A 15,816-nucleotide genomic window follows, 5' to 3' on the forward strand; every position below is an offset into this window, starting at 1 on the left:
CACCAGGGCCTCAGGCAGGCTTGCTGCCTGTATCCTCTACCACTGAGCCATTTTAACTGAACTTAAACATTTTCTCTTTCCAGGTTAATCTCACCCTACAGATGAAGATAATAGAGCAAGAAAAAGAAATTGAAGAACTAAAGAAACAGCTAAGCCTTCTTTCTCAAGACAGAGGTCTTAAGGATGGCCTGCAAACCTGAGGCTACCCAAGCACCCAGGTCCCCTCCTGCCAGGCTCTGTCTCTCTTTCAAAGCGTAGCAGGCACAGGCCAGGCTCTAAGAGCCGGGTGGCTGAGTGGAAGGGAGAAAGAAAAGATGGCATGTAAAATGGGAGCTTACCTGTCTAGCCTTAATTTAGGCTACATCAGTAATATGAAAGTGGACTTACTTCTTAGAATAAGTAACTGGAATGTAAACTTTCAATCTTCAGTAGGATATAGATTGTATAATTCTTAATTGTATTTAGGAAACCTGTAGAAGACTTATTAAAGATGTAAAAGTACCCCCTGCTGCCTTTTCCTTAAGTAGTTTTTTCATGATCTAAGCTTGCTCTAAATTAATTTTTCTTTCTTTCTTTTTTTTGTGTGGTTCTGGAGATTGAACCCAGAGCCTCCTGCATGTCAAAGGCTCTACTACTGAGCCAGATCTCTAGCCCTTCTACCTTAAACCTGTTCTGCTCTTTCTCTTCTCTCTTCCAGGCTTCTTTTCCTGAGTTTCCTACTTAAATATTTCTGCTCAGATTCTGAAACTAAAAACTTAAGCATCACTCAGTAATTCCTCTTTAAATTCTGCTTATTGGCCATCCAGTCCTCCTCCAGAAGGTTCTACTATAGAATCCAAGGGTGCTCTCCCTTTTCCACTGCCCACGTGGAGGCCTGCATGCCAGCTGGATTGTCACATTCCAGCAGGTGCCACTCTCCCAAGCCCTGTGGCATTGCTGCTGAAGCTAGTTACCAGAAAGACACCTTATTGCATCACTCCTTGGCTCAAAACCACCTGCTGATTCTGGCTGCCTCTAAGGTGGAACTTCCGTTTTTCTGCACCATCTCCAACTTACCTCTCTCGTTGCACCTCCGACTCCGCATCATTCTATAAACCTGCCCCAGAGAGTTTTGGATTTGCACCTAGGTGACCTGAGGACAGCAGTACCACCTTTCCTGCCTTTGCCCTGGCCTTCAGCTTCCCCAACAGCCTACATTCCTGAGGCAGTGATCTGATGTGCCTCCCACAGTTTGCAGTCCTCATACATACTGCACAGTTTTAATGAATTTTAAATAAAATGAAACCCTTAAGTTATGTGATGCTTTTATTGATATTTGAAAATTGTCTTAATATAAAGACTTTGATTCTAGTACAAGTCCCCTTATTGACAATAGGCATGAAGCAGCACCATTCTTAAAATGAAAACCCTTTAAAACCAGTTGTTGAAATTCACTTAAGGAGCTTGAGCGCAGCATTGAAGGGGGCCAGGTTTTCACATGATCTCAGCCACCGCTGCACGTTGGCTGGTGCCGTCGCACTGCAGCCTCCGGTCTGTTGGAGCACAGACCACAGCACAACATCTGCCACGGTGAGCTCGTTCCCAACCAGCCACGGGCTCTTCCCCAGAGCAGAGTTCATGGAGCGGAAAACAGCTGCTTTTTCTTTACTGCTCCCCTCTTTTAGCTGAAAAATAGCAATATCTACCCAGCTATCTATGAGGGTTGAGTTGATAGCATTATGCTTCTGGCCAAACAGAGAGAACAAGAAACGTGCAATGTTCCCTTCTCCTTCAATGGGGCACATTGTCTGGACACTGAACTTCATTTGAGTCTTGGGCACTGAAAGGGAGAAACACAACAGGCAACATGTGAGTGGCAGCTACTGAGGGAGGTACTTGTGTTATCTGGAAGGGGGAAGTCACCAATAATCACAAACTTGCAAGGGGGGAAAGTATTTTTAAGAACATCACATTTTTCACACCTCCAATAGCATTTAAATGCAAACTGTATGTTAAAAACATACCCAAGGGCTAGGGTTGTGGCTCAGTGGTAGAGCACTTGCCTAGCACATGTGAGGCACTGGGTTCCATCTTCAGCACCACAGAAAAATAAAGATACTGTGTTCATAAACAAACTAAAAAATATATTAAAACAAACAAAACATACCCAAGTAGCCCTTCTGCTATTTGATTTTGACGATTTTCAAGCTGTAAGGACCTTATTAGACCATCCACCCCAACCTCTGTTGCCAAGGGATTTGGAAGCTGAGGACAGGAAACTGGGAGTCCTATAGCCTTAGTCAGGGACTCTGCCCTCATAACTTCTCTACTTGTGGAGCTAAGGGCAGTGAAGTCATTACTGATGAACGGCATTAACTCACCGCCCTCTGTATAAACCTAAACAGGACACACATCAGTGACACACCCTTCAAGAGCCGTACGAAAAGTAAAGTGTCCCTGGCATAAGTTTTGTAGAAGGAGAGGGTCAGCTATGTTGCTTCACCTCAGTTCTGCCTGGTTGGATAGATTCCATCTGGAACTGTCTCTCACTGAAAGTCCTCACCACCTAGAACAATGAGGGCATCCTCTGTCAAGATTCATCTCTGTTCCACTTCTAGAACTGCCCCAAGTTTTCTATATGGAGAGGATCTGACCCGATGACAAGCAGCTCCACTCTGCTGTAGTGTCCTGTCCCTTTGTGGCCTATCTGTTCATATGTGAAGGTTAACTCTGTCCTCTACTCACCATTCTTCCAAATTAGAGTGAAGCCCAGCTGATACTCATGACGGGGCTGTTTCCTAGTCTGTTCCCCAAAGCACTTGAGAAGGTTCTCGGGCACACTTTTCACTGATGAATGTGTGTGCACAGTGGATAGCACCCTGTAGCTCTCACAGAGCAGCCTATGCAGCACGAGCAGGCAGAGAGGAGGGGAGGCAGGGTTTGCGTTGATCACGATGTCTTTCAGTGCTCCATAGTCCTAGGAGAGAGACCAGAACAACACAGCCATCCAGAGCAAGCGCCAGGGGATATTGCCAGGATTACTGAACTGAATCCCTGGCTCCCACAAAGGAGGTACTGTTAGGATCCCACCTTACAGCCAGGAAAACTTGAGTCCCGGTGAGGCAAGTAACTTACTAAAAGGATACTGAGCTCAGAAGTGGAGGCTGGATGTGGCTGACTCCATGTCTTAAGCTCTCCACTGCTGGCTCCCCATGATTAGAAAGTAGACTTTACTGTCAAATACAAAACAACACTGGGGATGACATTTCTGTCTGTCCTTTTTATCTGAGATAAAACCAAGTTAAAAACAATCAATGTGTAATTCCTCCAGCTACCAATCTTAACAATGACCACACTTAGGGTTTCTATACCAATTTGTGTTCATCAAGGTATTTCAATGCCCCTTGAAAAAGGGTCTTGGCTCCAGAGGTCACTGCCGAAGAGGGGAGAAGACATTCTGCATCCTTAGTGCTGACCAAAGTGCCAAGGCTTGCAGCCTTTTTATTTACTTATTTTGTCCTGGGGACTGAATGCATCCAGGAAAACTTTACCACTGAGCTACATCCCCAGCCTTTTTTGTTTTTTATTTTGAGATAGGGTCTCACTAGGCTTTACTAAGTTGCTGTGGCTGGCATTGAATTTGTGATCCCCCAGTCTTGGCTTCCCAAATGGCTGGGATTATAGGCACATACCACTGAACACAGCTATACCTACAGTCATTTTTTAGAGGTTGACATTCTTATTTCTATGCTTTTGCTCTTAATAACAAATACAATTCATGTAGACAATCATAACCTGATTCCTTAACCTTTTGCACACAGCCTGCCACGTTGGATTGATGTCCTTCACGCCAAGCTAAATAGAACACTTTGCAGTTCCCCAAAAAGATCACATTACTCGATGCTGTGCCTTCAGAGGTATCAAAATGCCACACACTGAGAAATCACTATTCTGTTGTGTTGGGGGCCTGGTCAGGTCTCCTTTAGAAGTCAGTACAGAATGGGTGGGCAGAGGAATAGATACAGTAGGGAATTTTGGGACAAACCCTTTGAACCCTCAATTAAATACCAGTTTTTTTTTTTTTTTTTTTTTAGTTGTAGTTGGACACAATATCTTTATTTATTTTTATGTGATGCTGAGGATCAAACTTAGTGCCTCACAGGTGCCAGTTGGGTGCTCTACCACTGATCTACAGCCCCAGCCCTAAATACCAGTTTTTAATAAGACATTCTTTGCTTAGCAGATTATTCCCCTAAATTAGCTGAAACCTATAAACTTCAATCATGAAAGCTGGCTGACAAGGACTATTCTAACATAGCAAACTGAATTTGAGGAAAATATGCAGGAAACAGAATGAGGGACCAGCTTTCAGCAATGTATCTCAAAAGGGTTGGTGAGATACACGTGCCTGGGCAGCCAATGCTTCTCTCAAAACGTTAAGGCTGCCACTATTGAGCCTCTGAGAAGACCTCATAAATAAGTGGAGACCTGTACTTCAGGACTTCAAGGCTGGTAAACAGACCTTGGACCCTCAGGAGACTGTAACTTGTCTCTCTCTGCCTACTGCTCCTCCCATTCTCCCCAGAGTCTGAGAAATTAAGAAGGAGCTTTGGAGCTTGCATTGGCTTCACTCTTGCCTTCTAAACCTGTTCTGTGCTAAGGTACAATTATTTAGAGAAAAAAAGAACATGCTCCTTGCTCTACCTTTGAGAACTAGAAAGCAAGGCAAAAATCACACTGGCATGATTTTTCTGGCACAAACAACTATCCAACACATACACTGTCACTCAGCTTTCTAAATGAACCTACCTTTCCAAGCACTGAATTCAAATCTAATGCATTGGTTGTTAAAGTAGTGGGCTCATCAGCTTGCATGATGTTTGTCACATCCATGTCTGCATCTGGTGTGTGAATCATCTTGGAGAGACCATCGACTGCAGCTTTCAACTCATACAAACGTTTTAAAATATCATCTTGGCGGGACTCAAGAGCTTGCAGAGAGGGGTCAGGTGCTTCCTAAACAAACCAACAAATGGCCTACATTTGATCACTTGTTTTACTTTGTCCCATTCGCTCGCCACTCTTTAAAAGCCATTACAATGAATCAGCAAAATCATTTCATCCCCCCAACCCTCCCATCTAACAGGTTCTCCAAATAGATCCACAAATGCTCTAAAATAAAGGAGAAACATTGTGACTTAAAGTCACTTTGAAATTGTCTGATTCCTATTTCAGGTAATTTTGTCCAAGAATAGAGAAGGGTAGAAAATGAACACAAATCACTTTATAATTTTGGGGGGTGGGGGTGCCAGGGATTGAACTCAGGGACACTTGACCACTGAGCCTCATCCCCAGCCCTATTTTTTTTTTCTTTTTGTGTGTATATATATATATATATATATATATATATATGTTGTTTTTTTTTTTTTTAGAGACAGGGTCTCACTGAGTTGCTCACTGCCTCAAGTTTGCTGTGGCTGGCTTTGAACTCACAATCCTCCTGCCTCAGCTTCTGAGCTGCTGGGATTGTAGGCACCTGGCTAATGGTTTTTTGAGACTCATTCTTACCATGTTGCCCAGGCTGGCCCTAAACTCCTGGGCTCAAGCAATTTAGCTGCCTTAGCCTCCCACTGCACCCAACACTCTCTATTCTTAATAATAAAGTAATTAAAAATACTTACATTAGTTAACAAAGAGTGGGAGGGAGCAATGAGACTAACTTAATAATTTACACTGACAGAAGGGAAAAGGGAGCACAGACAGAATTCAAGAAGACTCCTTCAGCAGGGTGTGAAATTTTTTTTTGGTACTCTGTATTAAACCCAGGGGTGTTCAGCCATTGAGCCACCCTTGGCCTTTTTTTTTTGGTTAGACACAATACCTTTATTTAATTTATTTATTTTTATGTGGTGCCGAGGATCGAACCCAAGGCCTTGCGCATGCTAGGCAAGTGCTCTACCGCTGAGCCACAACCCCAGCTGCATTCCTAGCCCTTTTTTATTTTGAGACAGAGCCTCATTAAGTTGCTGAGGTTGGCCTCAAACTTGTGATTCTCCTGTCTCAGCTTCCCAAGTCATTGGGATTATAGGCATGTGCCACCCCACCCAGCAGCATTCTTTTTACACAGTACACAGTCTGGTACACAGAAAATAACCAATAATATTTGCTGAGAAATGTCCTACAGACGTACTTTAAAAGGCAATAACAAGTAACCTCCCCACAGTCATATCATACAACCTGTTTACAGATTTGTGAGTTCTCACAACAGATGATCCATTTTGAGTTGAGGGAACAAATAAATTCAGCATCAGGAAAATGCTCATATTAGTTAGAATAATCAAAAAAGTGGCAATGACTTTGAGTTTATTATAATTAAGTACTCATGATACAATGGAAGTGGAGGAGTATTTGCTTACATTTGTGTGAAGCCAAGTTCAATTTTCTTAGGAACATCTGCTCCCCCACCAGTCACACCTCCCTCTCTCTTATATCCAACTTATCACCAGGTGCTGCTGCTAGTTTTACCTCCCAAATATTTCTGGAATCCTCTGGCTTTTACGATTGCCTTTACCATCACCACCCAAGGCCAGGCCATCATTTTTTTCACCTGGCCCAATTTCCTTACTGTTCACATAGCACCCATTCTGATCTGCTGCTCCAATTCATTCCTTAAAATACTAATTAGTTTTAAAAACAAATTTGGACCTTGTCACCATTTCCCCTGTGGTGACAAGTCGAATTGCTTAGGCTCTTAAAATAAAAGTCTTTAACATGGCTTAAAAAATACCTTGTATTATCTAGAATCTTGGTGTCTCCAACACAATTCTCTCCCTTATTCTGCACTTAAACCACACCATTATAAGTTTCTAAAACACCAGGCTCCCTTCTACCACAGGATCTTCACACATGCTGTTCCCTCCATCTGCAATACTTTCTCCTCTGTGGTCTGATTAACTTCTACTTATGCTGGCACTTATTAAGCACTATCTCATCTCTCCTTGCTTGTTGCTCTTAAAATTTTAGACATCAAAGGAATTTAAGTCCACTGACTTTTAGATAGAATAAAAAATAATAAAGGATGCCACTTAAATAATTAAGTGCTGGCTGGAAGTGAGTTTGAATGCAAGATGCAACAGGTAGGACTAGCCCCTGGAAAACATCCTGTTATGTGAAGACGCTCTCTCTGAGTAACATTTCCAATCTCTTGTAACCAACCCATACACAGTTTTGCTCATTTCTACTTACCCAGTAGGGCCAAAGAAGAGCAACTAAATTAAAAACTCAGTCAACCCACTCTGGGAATGTCTGAAGTAAGAACTGTACATGTGACATGGTCTGTGATTTCTGAGCCCCAGCACAGGTTGACCTAGCCCTTCTTGATCTAAATAATACCAAAATGCTCAAGATCTGCAAGATCTGCTTTATCTCATGGATTCCTTCCAGTGCTGGCCTTAGTTTTCCTTGTTGAGGTGAGAGATTGTGACTTGATATTCATTTGTTTTATCTCATATGTATTTAGAAGCAACTGCTTCTTTGTGTTACTCTCATTTGCTCTAGATATGCTTGGTTTCTAATTATTTGTGTATCTATATTAACATGTGCTAAGGGATTTGCCAGAGCTGCAGGACTGTGTGTTTTCTAAGTCATAAATTCATAGATTAAAGCTCAAAGGAACTCAGGCAGCAGATTTAAATGAACAAAATTTGGGTCTCAAATAAGAGATGACAGACAGGCATTGTGACACACACCTGTAATCCCAGTGACTTGGGAGGCTGAGGCAGGAGGATCACAAGTTCAAGGCTAGCCTCAGCAACTCAAAAATAAAAAAGGGCTGAGGATGTAGCTTACTAATAAAATACCCCTGGTTTTAATCCCCAGTACCCCCCCCAAAAAAAAGGTATGACATCCCTCTCCAGGTTTTCTTTATGGTTCTCTTGGATTGTGCAATTGAAGGGGCACTGGGCCATGTCTCCGTGGCAGTCTCTAGTTGAAGGACCACTGAACCATATCTGTCATTTTTGGCTTAGCTCTGTAGTGAGACGATTATTAATGTCCTTGGGTTTCAAACTAACATTCCTTCCAATCTAGGCAGAAAGTCATTACAACAAAGTGAAGCATAATAAACAATGGGAAAACTGACCACAAAAATCTATTTACTCACCTCCTGTCAGAAGGGACAGAATGTTTTTGCTACCAGAAATCCAGATATGCATTTGCAATCGATAAAAGAGTGAAAATATTTATAAGATAGGCAATCAAAATGGCCAAGAAAACATGAAAAGGCATTCAATTTACTTAAAGTTGGAGAAATCCAAACTACAACTACCTTAGGACACCTACATTAAGATGACTTCATTAGATGCCCATCAGCTTGGTGAAGAGTGCAAACATGAAGAATTCTCCAAGGCTAGTGAAAGGATAAACTGGTATAACCACTTTGGAAAGCCATTTATCCAGTAAAGTAGAAGACTGATCTGCCCATTGGGCCAACGATCCCATTTCTTAGTTTATATCCTGTGTCAGGTAATGAATAAGACTATTTGCTGCAGGATTATTCAGAATAGCTGAAAATGGAAAACAATCCAGTGCCCATGAGCAGCAGGAAGAAAAATAATGGTGGTATAGACACTCAGTGGAACATCACACTGCAAAGAAGACAAACACTTCACTGTTGCAGTAAAATTACACTTAAAAATCACGTCTACAAAAGAAAGGCAGTCACAATAGAAAGATACTGTATGTCTCACTTACAGCAAGACTATATTGTAGGGCGGGGGTTGTGGTTTAGTGCTAGAGCGCTTGCCTAGCACATTAGGCACTGGGTTCGATCCTCAGCACCACGTAATAAATAGTTATTTAAAAGAGTTTTTTAAAAAGACTATATTGTATAGGGATGTATACTTAGCATGCAAAACAACAGGGGCAAGCAAGATATTACTACCATCATTCAAGACCCTTGGAGGAAAGTTGTAAATGGGAAGGTGGGGTGCTGATAATAAGTGTCAAACTGGGGTGGTGGTGACTTTCAAGTTCGCTAATTCTTCAAAATGAGCATTACGTATTAGCCACTTTTCTGTGGGTAAAATTTCATAATAAAAATGCTTAAGAAGTCTTATGCCAAAAAAGTAGAGAAAAGATAGATAGATCTTTTAAGAGATATAATTTAGGATGATTCGAAGACCGGGCGGTGCGTGGGGCCAGAGTGGGGCTGGCAGCCGGGTCCATCGCCCAGTTTGTCCCAGATACGTGGGTCACGACCAGGTCCGACGGGTCCCGGCCAACGCAGCGCCTGCGCACTGGAGAGGTGGCGGGGGGGGGGGGATGTGGGGTGCGGCCCGGCCGCAGCGCCTGCGCACTGGGCGGGGGCCGCGCACTCCTACCTGCACGTGGCCCGCCTCGGGCGCGGGGCTGCCGGTCCTACAGTGCACGTTGGGGAGCCGGTACATGCAGGTGGGAAGCTCTACACGCAGCGGTGCGCCGCCCCCGTGATAGGGCTTTACCTGGTACATCGGCATGGCGGGAACCAAAGGAAGGAAGGTGGCGGGCGTCGGACACGAACGCTAAAAATCCGTCTGGGGTCACGACGAACTACGGCTACCTTCTTTCTGACCCTGCTTGAGGCGTTCGGGAAAACGCAGTCCGTGAGTTCTAATTGGTTCAGGCGTCCTGGACGTCATTGACTCGACCTTTGATATAACGAATCCACGAGAAGGAGTTCTGGGAAGCGTTCGCTGCCCCTCCCGGAAGGGGTGGGACTTGGCACCAAAGTCCACCAATGGGCAGCCGGGAAACTCGGCCTGTGTCAGAACAGCAGCGGGAACTCTCAGTCCTGGAAGCGAGTCGTGTTCAGGGTCCATGGAAGGAATTGAGGGTCCCAGGTGAGGGGGACTCATGGTCTTCTTGGGGGGCCACCTTTGTGGAGGCCCACGGCGTCCCAGCCCCCTGCAAAGGATAGGAAGTGGCCTAGGCACGCGGCGAGCACGGCCCGGAGCGGCGTTCGAGGTTCGCCCTGGCCGGGTTCTCAGTGAAGGTTTTCTGTGAGGCCAGACGCCAGTTCCTGATCCCGGGCTGCGGGTGGGGAGTCGGCGCTGAGTGTGATAGATTTGGCTCGCGCTGGGCGGGCCTCCCTAAATGCTGTCACTAGACGGCGGACCTGAGTCTGGGACATGCAATCTACCTAAACCTACCTAGACTGAATTAGTTTCCGTTTTTACCTGGTGTGTGTCTGACTCTAATTGGGGTTAGGATTAGCTCATAGCGCATGCTAATTTGCATGGCCGTTCTTTGAGTATTTGATTTCTGGTTGGCAAGTTACACCGAATTACCTGTAGCGAGTCTGATGTCAGCACAGTTGCATTCAATGTCAACGCACATTCGCAGTTTGTATTTAAATGTTGTGCCTCACCCGACCCCCACCTCAAATTGAGTACCTGAAATGGACCTTCAGCCTATGATGTATTGCCAAATTAACTGATTTTTTAGAGATAACTTTCCATTTTCTGCGAGGTCATCTGCAGTTGCACATTGTAAAGTTAAGTGAGATTCTTTGCAAGGTAGAAAGGGGAGTTAATTGGATTATTTATTTTGTTTCAGTATTTGTTGAAGGTCTGTTAGGTATGTTTCAGATGCTGTGGAAAATACAAAGATTTTTTTCCTGGGAGGCTCCTGTGTTCTATTTTATCCAACCGATGAGTTGAATCATTTGTTGAAAATGTCTACATATTAATGAAGATACTTTTTTTTTTTTTTTGGTGGATGAGAAAGAGTTGGCCTGGAAGGGGGTGAGGCACTTTAGACAGAAGACTCCAAACAGAGCAAAAGGTCTAAAAGAGGTTGTCCATTACAGGAACTCCTTGTTTACTGTGACTAAAATGTAGGGACTTGATGGAGGGAGAAGGATGAAAGAGAATGAGAAAATAAGGTAGATTGGGATCCAGTCATGGTTAATTTTAAATTTCATATAATAGGCAGTAAAACATTAGTAAATTTTTAAAAATTATCTGACCAGATTTGTGACTTCAAAAATAATGGGTGGTAGTATGGAGAATGGATTAGAGACCAAATAGTTGTAAAACTCTGAAAGCAAATACAGGAAGGACTTTGAGGATCTTTGCCAAGGCATAGCTGGCAGCTTGGATTTGGATGGGAGTTTCGAAGGCAGCTATGGGAATAGTAAGACAACTGGCACTCCAGTTTCTGAGATGGTTTTGGCATAAACATTGTTCCCACCATTCTTTTAGTTTTTCAAATTGTATGGGCAATATTGCTTTTGCTTTTCAAGAAAGATCTCTTTGTAAAAGATTATTGACCTGTAGCTTGAGGAATACATGTTTCCTACATGTAGTTTCATGTATAATTCAATTTAATTCTCTATTGAATGTGAAGCATCTATTCAGAAGTATTTTTGGCAGATGTTTAAGGATGTTAGAGCATTCGTGTTTGTGAATATAATAAATGAATATGTTCATATAATAAATGAATGGGTTAGGTCCACTAAATAACTGATCAGTCATTTCCCACAGTTAATATCAGAGTGAAAATGCATTACTTGATTTGTTTGAATACTTGTTTTGTTTCTTATAACTGTTTTCTTTAGTAAGGAACTTGCTAAAGCCATCAAACCTATTGACCGGAAGTCAGTTCATCAGATTTGTTCTGGGCAGGTAGTACTGAATCTCAGCACTGCTGTGAAAGAATTGGTAGAAAATAGTGTGGATGCTGGTGCTACTAATATTGGTAAGTTTAGGAAAGTGTTAAGCCTCAAGAAATAATCAGTTTATATAATTTCATTGAAGAACCATTTGTTACTGTAATAAAACCATGAAGTGTTAACATACCAATGAATTACTATTTTAATGTTAAAGTTACCATTTATTGTACTAGCACTGTGAGGTAAGAATAATAATAATGGTTAAGTTTTACTGTGTTCTTACTACATGCCAGGCTGGCATTGTGCTAAGAATTATACATGGCATATTTCATTTAATATACAGAATAACTGTGAGTTAGATGTTATTATCTCCATTATATTGGTGAGGAATTAAGGCATAAGGAACTTACCTTTTTTTAGATTATAAAGCTAGTAAAATATGACTTAGGAAGTCTTGATTCAGAGCCTGTTCTCTTTAATGACTTATGTTAAAATTATTCCTTTTGAGAGAAAAAAAATTTTAAAATCTTGGTCAGTAAAAAGCCCAAAAGGACTTAAAAAAAATAAAATATACAAAATGACAGTAGTATGTTTAAATTTATTATTATAACTTAAATTTGTATCATATACTGCAAATATTAATACATAAAAGCTTTTCAGCATGGATCAATCTTGAGAAGTAAATATTTTAAACATTTTAGATCTAAGGCTTAAAGACTATGGAGTGGATCTCATTGAAGTTTCAGACAATGGATGTGGGGTAGAAGAAGAAAATTTTGAAGGCTTAGGTAAGTTGAATATATGATATAATTGGGCCAAATGTCTCAGAATTTTGAATAACACTGTCTTAGGAAACACATCTTTTTAAAACCAGTTACTTTGGTAGTCATTGTGTATATTTACTTATCCTTGAGACATCTTACCTTACACTCTTTTTTCAGCTCTGAAACATCATACTTCTAAGATTCAGGAGTTCGCTGACCTCACTCAGGTTGAAACTTTTGGCTTTCGGGGGGAAGCTCTGAGCTCACTTTGTGCACTGAGGTGATACAGCATTTTTATCCATTAACTTGACCCTTATACAAATTCTTTTGAAAATTGATAAGTATGATTAGAATCATTATTGTTTACACTTTTCTTTTTCTTTCTTTTCTTTTCTTTTTTTTTTCTTTTTGATGGAACCCAGTACCTCATGGTTGCTAGCAAAGTGCTATACTGCTGAACTACAGCCCCAGCCCTTATTTACTCTTTCCTATCAGAAAGTCTCAATCTCTAACTTCTGAATTTTTATCTGACAGTCTAAATGATAATCTTTTGAAACTTGAGCAATAAATGATGAAATGAAACAAATAGTATTGTAAAAAACATTGTTATCCATTTTAAAGCAGTAGTTTCTCAATTTTAAAGTAATGTTGAAGCTGGGTAAGTAGCTCAGAGGTAGAGTGCTTGCCTAGCATGGGTGGGGCCTTGGGTTCAATTTCCAGCAAAAACAAACAAACAGAAAACACAGGTAATAAATTATAGGGATCACTGGTTTTGATTTACTTTCAATTTTTAGGAAAAGATTTAACCAAAACACTTATTTATTCTAAAATTCTAAAGATTCTATTCTATCTACAAGATTCTATTCTTATTTGTTCTAAGATTTTAAAACATTATAATTATTTATACATTTGAATTTTAATATCTTTTGGATTATTTACCAAATTTTTTTTAGAACAGTAGTAACAAAACTGAAAAATATTTGTGACTAAATTTTGACATCATATGTTGTTTTTGCACTTCAGCCTATAAAAACTAAATCAACGCTTTTATCAAAACAGCATTTATAGAACTCTCTCAGTATGTTTAGGTGTCAAACCTTAGATTTTATAATTCTTTACCCATTTAAACTCTCTTGAATATCTCAGAGGGATCATCAAGGAAAGAAAATAGATCAAATAGTGTTGTGTTTAACCTTTGTGAATCTCTAACTATACAGCCATGCCTGGTGTTTTCTTACAGTGATGTAACTATTTCTACCTGCCACACATCTGCAAAGGTTGGGACTCGATTGGTGTTTGATCATAATGGGAAAATTGTCCAGAAAACCCCCTATCCACGACCCAGAGGGACATCAGTCTGTGTGCAGCAATTATTTTATACGCTACCTGTGCGCCATAAGGAATTTCAAAGGAATATTAAAAAGGTGTGGTAAATTCATAACTCCAATCTTCAGTAGTATCAATAGTATAATGCACATGAGTAAAAGATTTTTTTTTTTCTTTTTTATGGTGCTGGGAATTGAACTCCGGGCCTTGTGCATGCAAGGCAAGCACTTTACCAACTGAGCTCTATCCCCAGCCCAAAGATTTAATCAAGATGTTTACTCTTCAATTGATTCTCATTCCTTAATTTTTTAAGAAATGGATCTTCTAAAGAATATTGTTTTTTTATTCTGTCTGTATTGTGTGTGTGTGTGTGTTTAATTTGTTTAATTTTCCTTATCAAAGACTTCCTAAGGTGGGTTGGGGCTGTAGCTCAGTGACAGTGCGATTGCCTAGCATGCATGAGGCACTGGGTTCAATCCTTGGCACCACATAAAAATAAACAAAATAAAGGCATTCTGTCCATCTACAACAAATAAATAAATAAATAAATAAATAAATAAATAAAAGATTTCCTAGCTACTAAGAAGGCTGAGGCAGGAGGATCATAAGTGTAAGGCCTGTCTGGGTAACTTAATGAGACCCTATCTCAAACTAAAATGAAAAGGTCTAAAAGTATAGCTGACTGGTAGAGGTCTTACCTACTATGTGTGAGGACCTGGGTTCAATCCTCTCTACTGCCAAAAAGAGAAAGAAAAGAAACTAAACTTTGGATGATTTACCCTTCTTTTTGCAAATAATCAATAATTAGTGTTTATTAGATATTCTAGAAATGGGTCTTTTAAAAAATAATATTTTTAATTCTGTCTGTATTGTGTGTGTGTGTTTGTGTGTGTGTGTGGCTGGGTATAGACCCTAGGCTCTTACATATGCTAAGCAATTCCTATACCACTGAGCTGTAACCCCAGCTTCCATCTTCATTTTTTTTGGTACCAAGGATTGAATATAGGAGCACTTAACCACTGAGACATATCCCCAGCCCTTTTTTGAATTTTATTTAAAGACAGGGTCTCACTGAGTTGCTTAGGGCCTTGCTAAGTTGCAGAGGCTGGCTTTAAACTTGCCATCCTCTTGTCTCAGCCTCTCGAGTTGCTGGAATTATAGGTGTGTGCAATCATACCTAGATCCCATCTTCATTTTAAAGTAAGATTATTTCTCTTGATTTCCTGAAAAATAAATTGTTGCAACCTTTATGAATTTCAGTGCAAATGGATGGCAAAATGCTATTTTGTGTTTCAAAAGCAGATTATGAAATTGTCTTTGTATAAGTACAGTTTTGAATAAATGAAACAACTGACCTAAATATGTGTTGCAAAAAGGCTGGAAGAGTGGACATTTGAATGTTTGAGAGGTTATCATTGGATGTGAGATCTTGTGCATTTTACTGTCCTGTTGCTTTTCTCTTTGATATACATGCACATATTTTTGGTGCTGGGGATTGAACGGAAGGATGCTTTACCACTGAGTTACATCCCCAGCTCTTTTTATTTTTTATTTTGAGACTGGGTCTCAATAATTGCTGGTACTGACCTTGAACTTGGAATCCTCCTCCCTCAGTCTCCTGAGTAGCTGGCAACACAGGTGTGCACCACTGTGCTGGCTATATTTCTGTTTTTTTTTTTTTTTTTTTAACCTTTATTTTACTTACTTATTTTTATGTGGTGCTGAGGATGAAACCCAGTGCCTCACATGTGCTAGGCAAGTGCTCCACCACTGAGCTACAACTCCAGCCCCTGTATATGTATTTTTAATAATAACAAAGTTGCTTAAATATATAAAGTTAAAACCTTTCTTTGCTTATAGAGTAATTTGTGCTAATTTTAACTTTATTAAATTTTACAAAAATGGAGAAAACTTTATTTACATCTGATGGTAAAAAATAATCAGTGCCTTAGAAAAATAAAGGAACATAGAACTTATATTTGATAGATGACCATTATTAACAGTCTGTATGTTTTTTTCAAATGCTCTTTAATTTCATATGTATATAAGTATTAGAAAAACTTTCAAGATACATTAATATAATGAAAACAAGAAATA

At 40.5% G+C, this 15,816-nt stretch overlaps 3 protein-coding genes across 8 annotated transcripts in view; 2 read left to right on the forward strand and 1 right to left on the reverse strand.

Annotated features, from left to right (window-relative positions):
- Eif2ak1 (eukaryotic translation initiation factor 2 alpha kinase 1) overlaps positions 1-1,295 on the forward strand; it is a 41,010-nt gene extending 39,715 nt beyond the window's left edge. For both annotated transcript variants that reach the window (XM_078023707.1, XM_005339716.5), the window contains one exon: positions 84-1,295. In XM_078023707.1, coding sequence (XP_077879833.1) covers positions 84-200 — 117 coding nt within the window. In that variant the 3' untranslated portion in view covers positions 201-1,295. The remainder of the gene's footprint in view (positions 1-83) is intronic.
- Aimp2 (aminoacyl tRNA synthetase complex interacting multifunctional protein 2) lies at positions 1,288-9,635 on the reverse strand. Of its 3 annotated transcripts, none has more exons than XM_005339717.5 (4): positions 9,480-9,635; positions 4,789-4,995; positions 2,725-2,956; positions 1,288-1,819 (listed from the first exon to the last, which is right to left on the reverse strand). In XM_005339717.5, the coding sequence occupies exons 1-4, from the start codon at positions 9,492-9,494 to the stop codon at positions 1,431-1,433; spliced, it is 843 nt and encodes a 280-aa protein (XP_005339774.2). In that variant the 5' UTR covers positions 9,495-9,635; the 3' UTR covers positions 1,288-1,430. The 3 variants fall into 3 exon arrangements, with proteins under 3 accessions (XP_005339774.2, XP_077879834.1, XP_077879835.1); XM_078023708.1 differs by having other exon boundaries at positions 9,360-9,635; XM_078023709.1 differs by lacking the exon at positions 4,789-4,995 and having other exon boundaries at positions 9,360-9,635.
- Positions 9,636-9,692: 57 nt separating this feature from the next.
- The window catches only part of Pms2 (PMS1 homolog 2, mismatch repair system component), a 29,849-nt gene continuing 23,725 nt past the window's right edge, over positions 9,693-15,816 (forward strand). For all 3 annotated transcript variants that reach the window (XR_013426826.1, XM_078023691.1, XM_078023693.1), the window contains exons 1-5: positions 9,693-9,857; positions 11,576-11,715; positions 12,331-12,417; positions 12,571-12,673; positions 13,634-13,817. Coding sequence is in view for 2 of the 3 variants with exons in the window: in XM_078023691.1 (XP_077879817.1) it covers positions 9,835-9,857; positions 11,576-11,715; positions 12,331-12,417; positions 12,571-12,673; positions 13,634-13,817 (537 nt within the window). In the remaining variant the exon portion in view is untranslated. The remainder of the gene's footprint in view (positions 9,858-11,575; positions 11,716-12,330; positions 12,418-12,570; positions 12,674-13,633; positions 13,818-15,816) is intronic.

The sequence above is a fragment of the Ictidomys tridecemlineatus genome, chromosome 10 (assembly GCF_052094955.1).
Source record: "Ictidomys tridecemlineatus isolate mIctTri1 chromosome 10, mIctTri1.hap1, whole genome shotgun sequence".
Lineage (NCBI taxonomy): Eukaryota > Metazoa > Chordata > Mammalia > Rodentia > Sciuridae > Ictidomys > Ictidomys tridecemlineatus.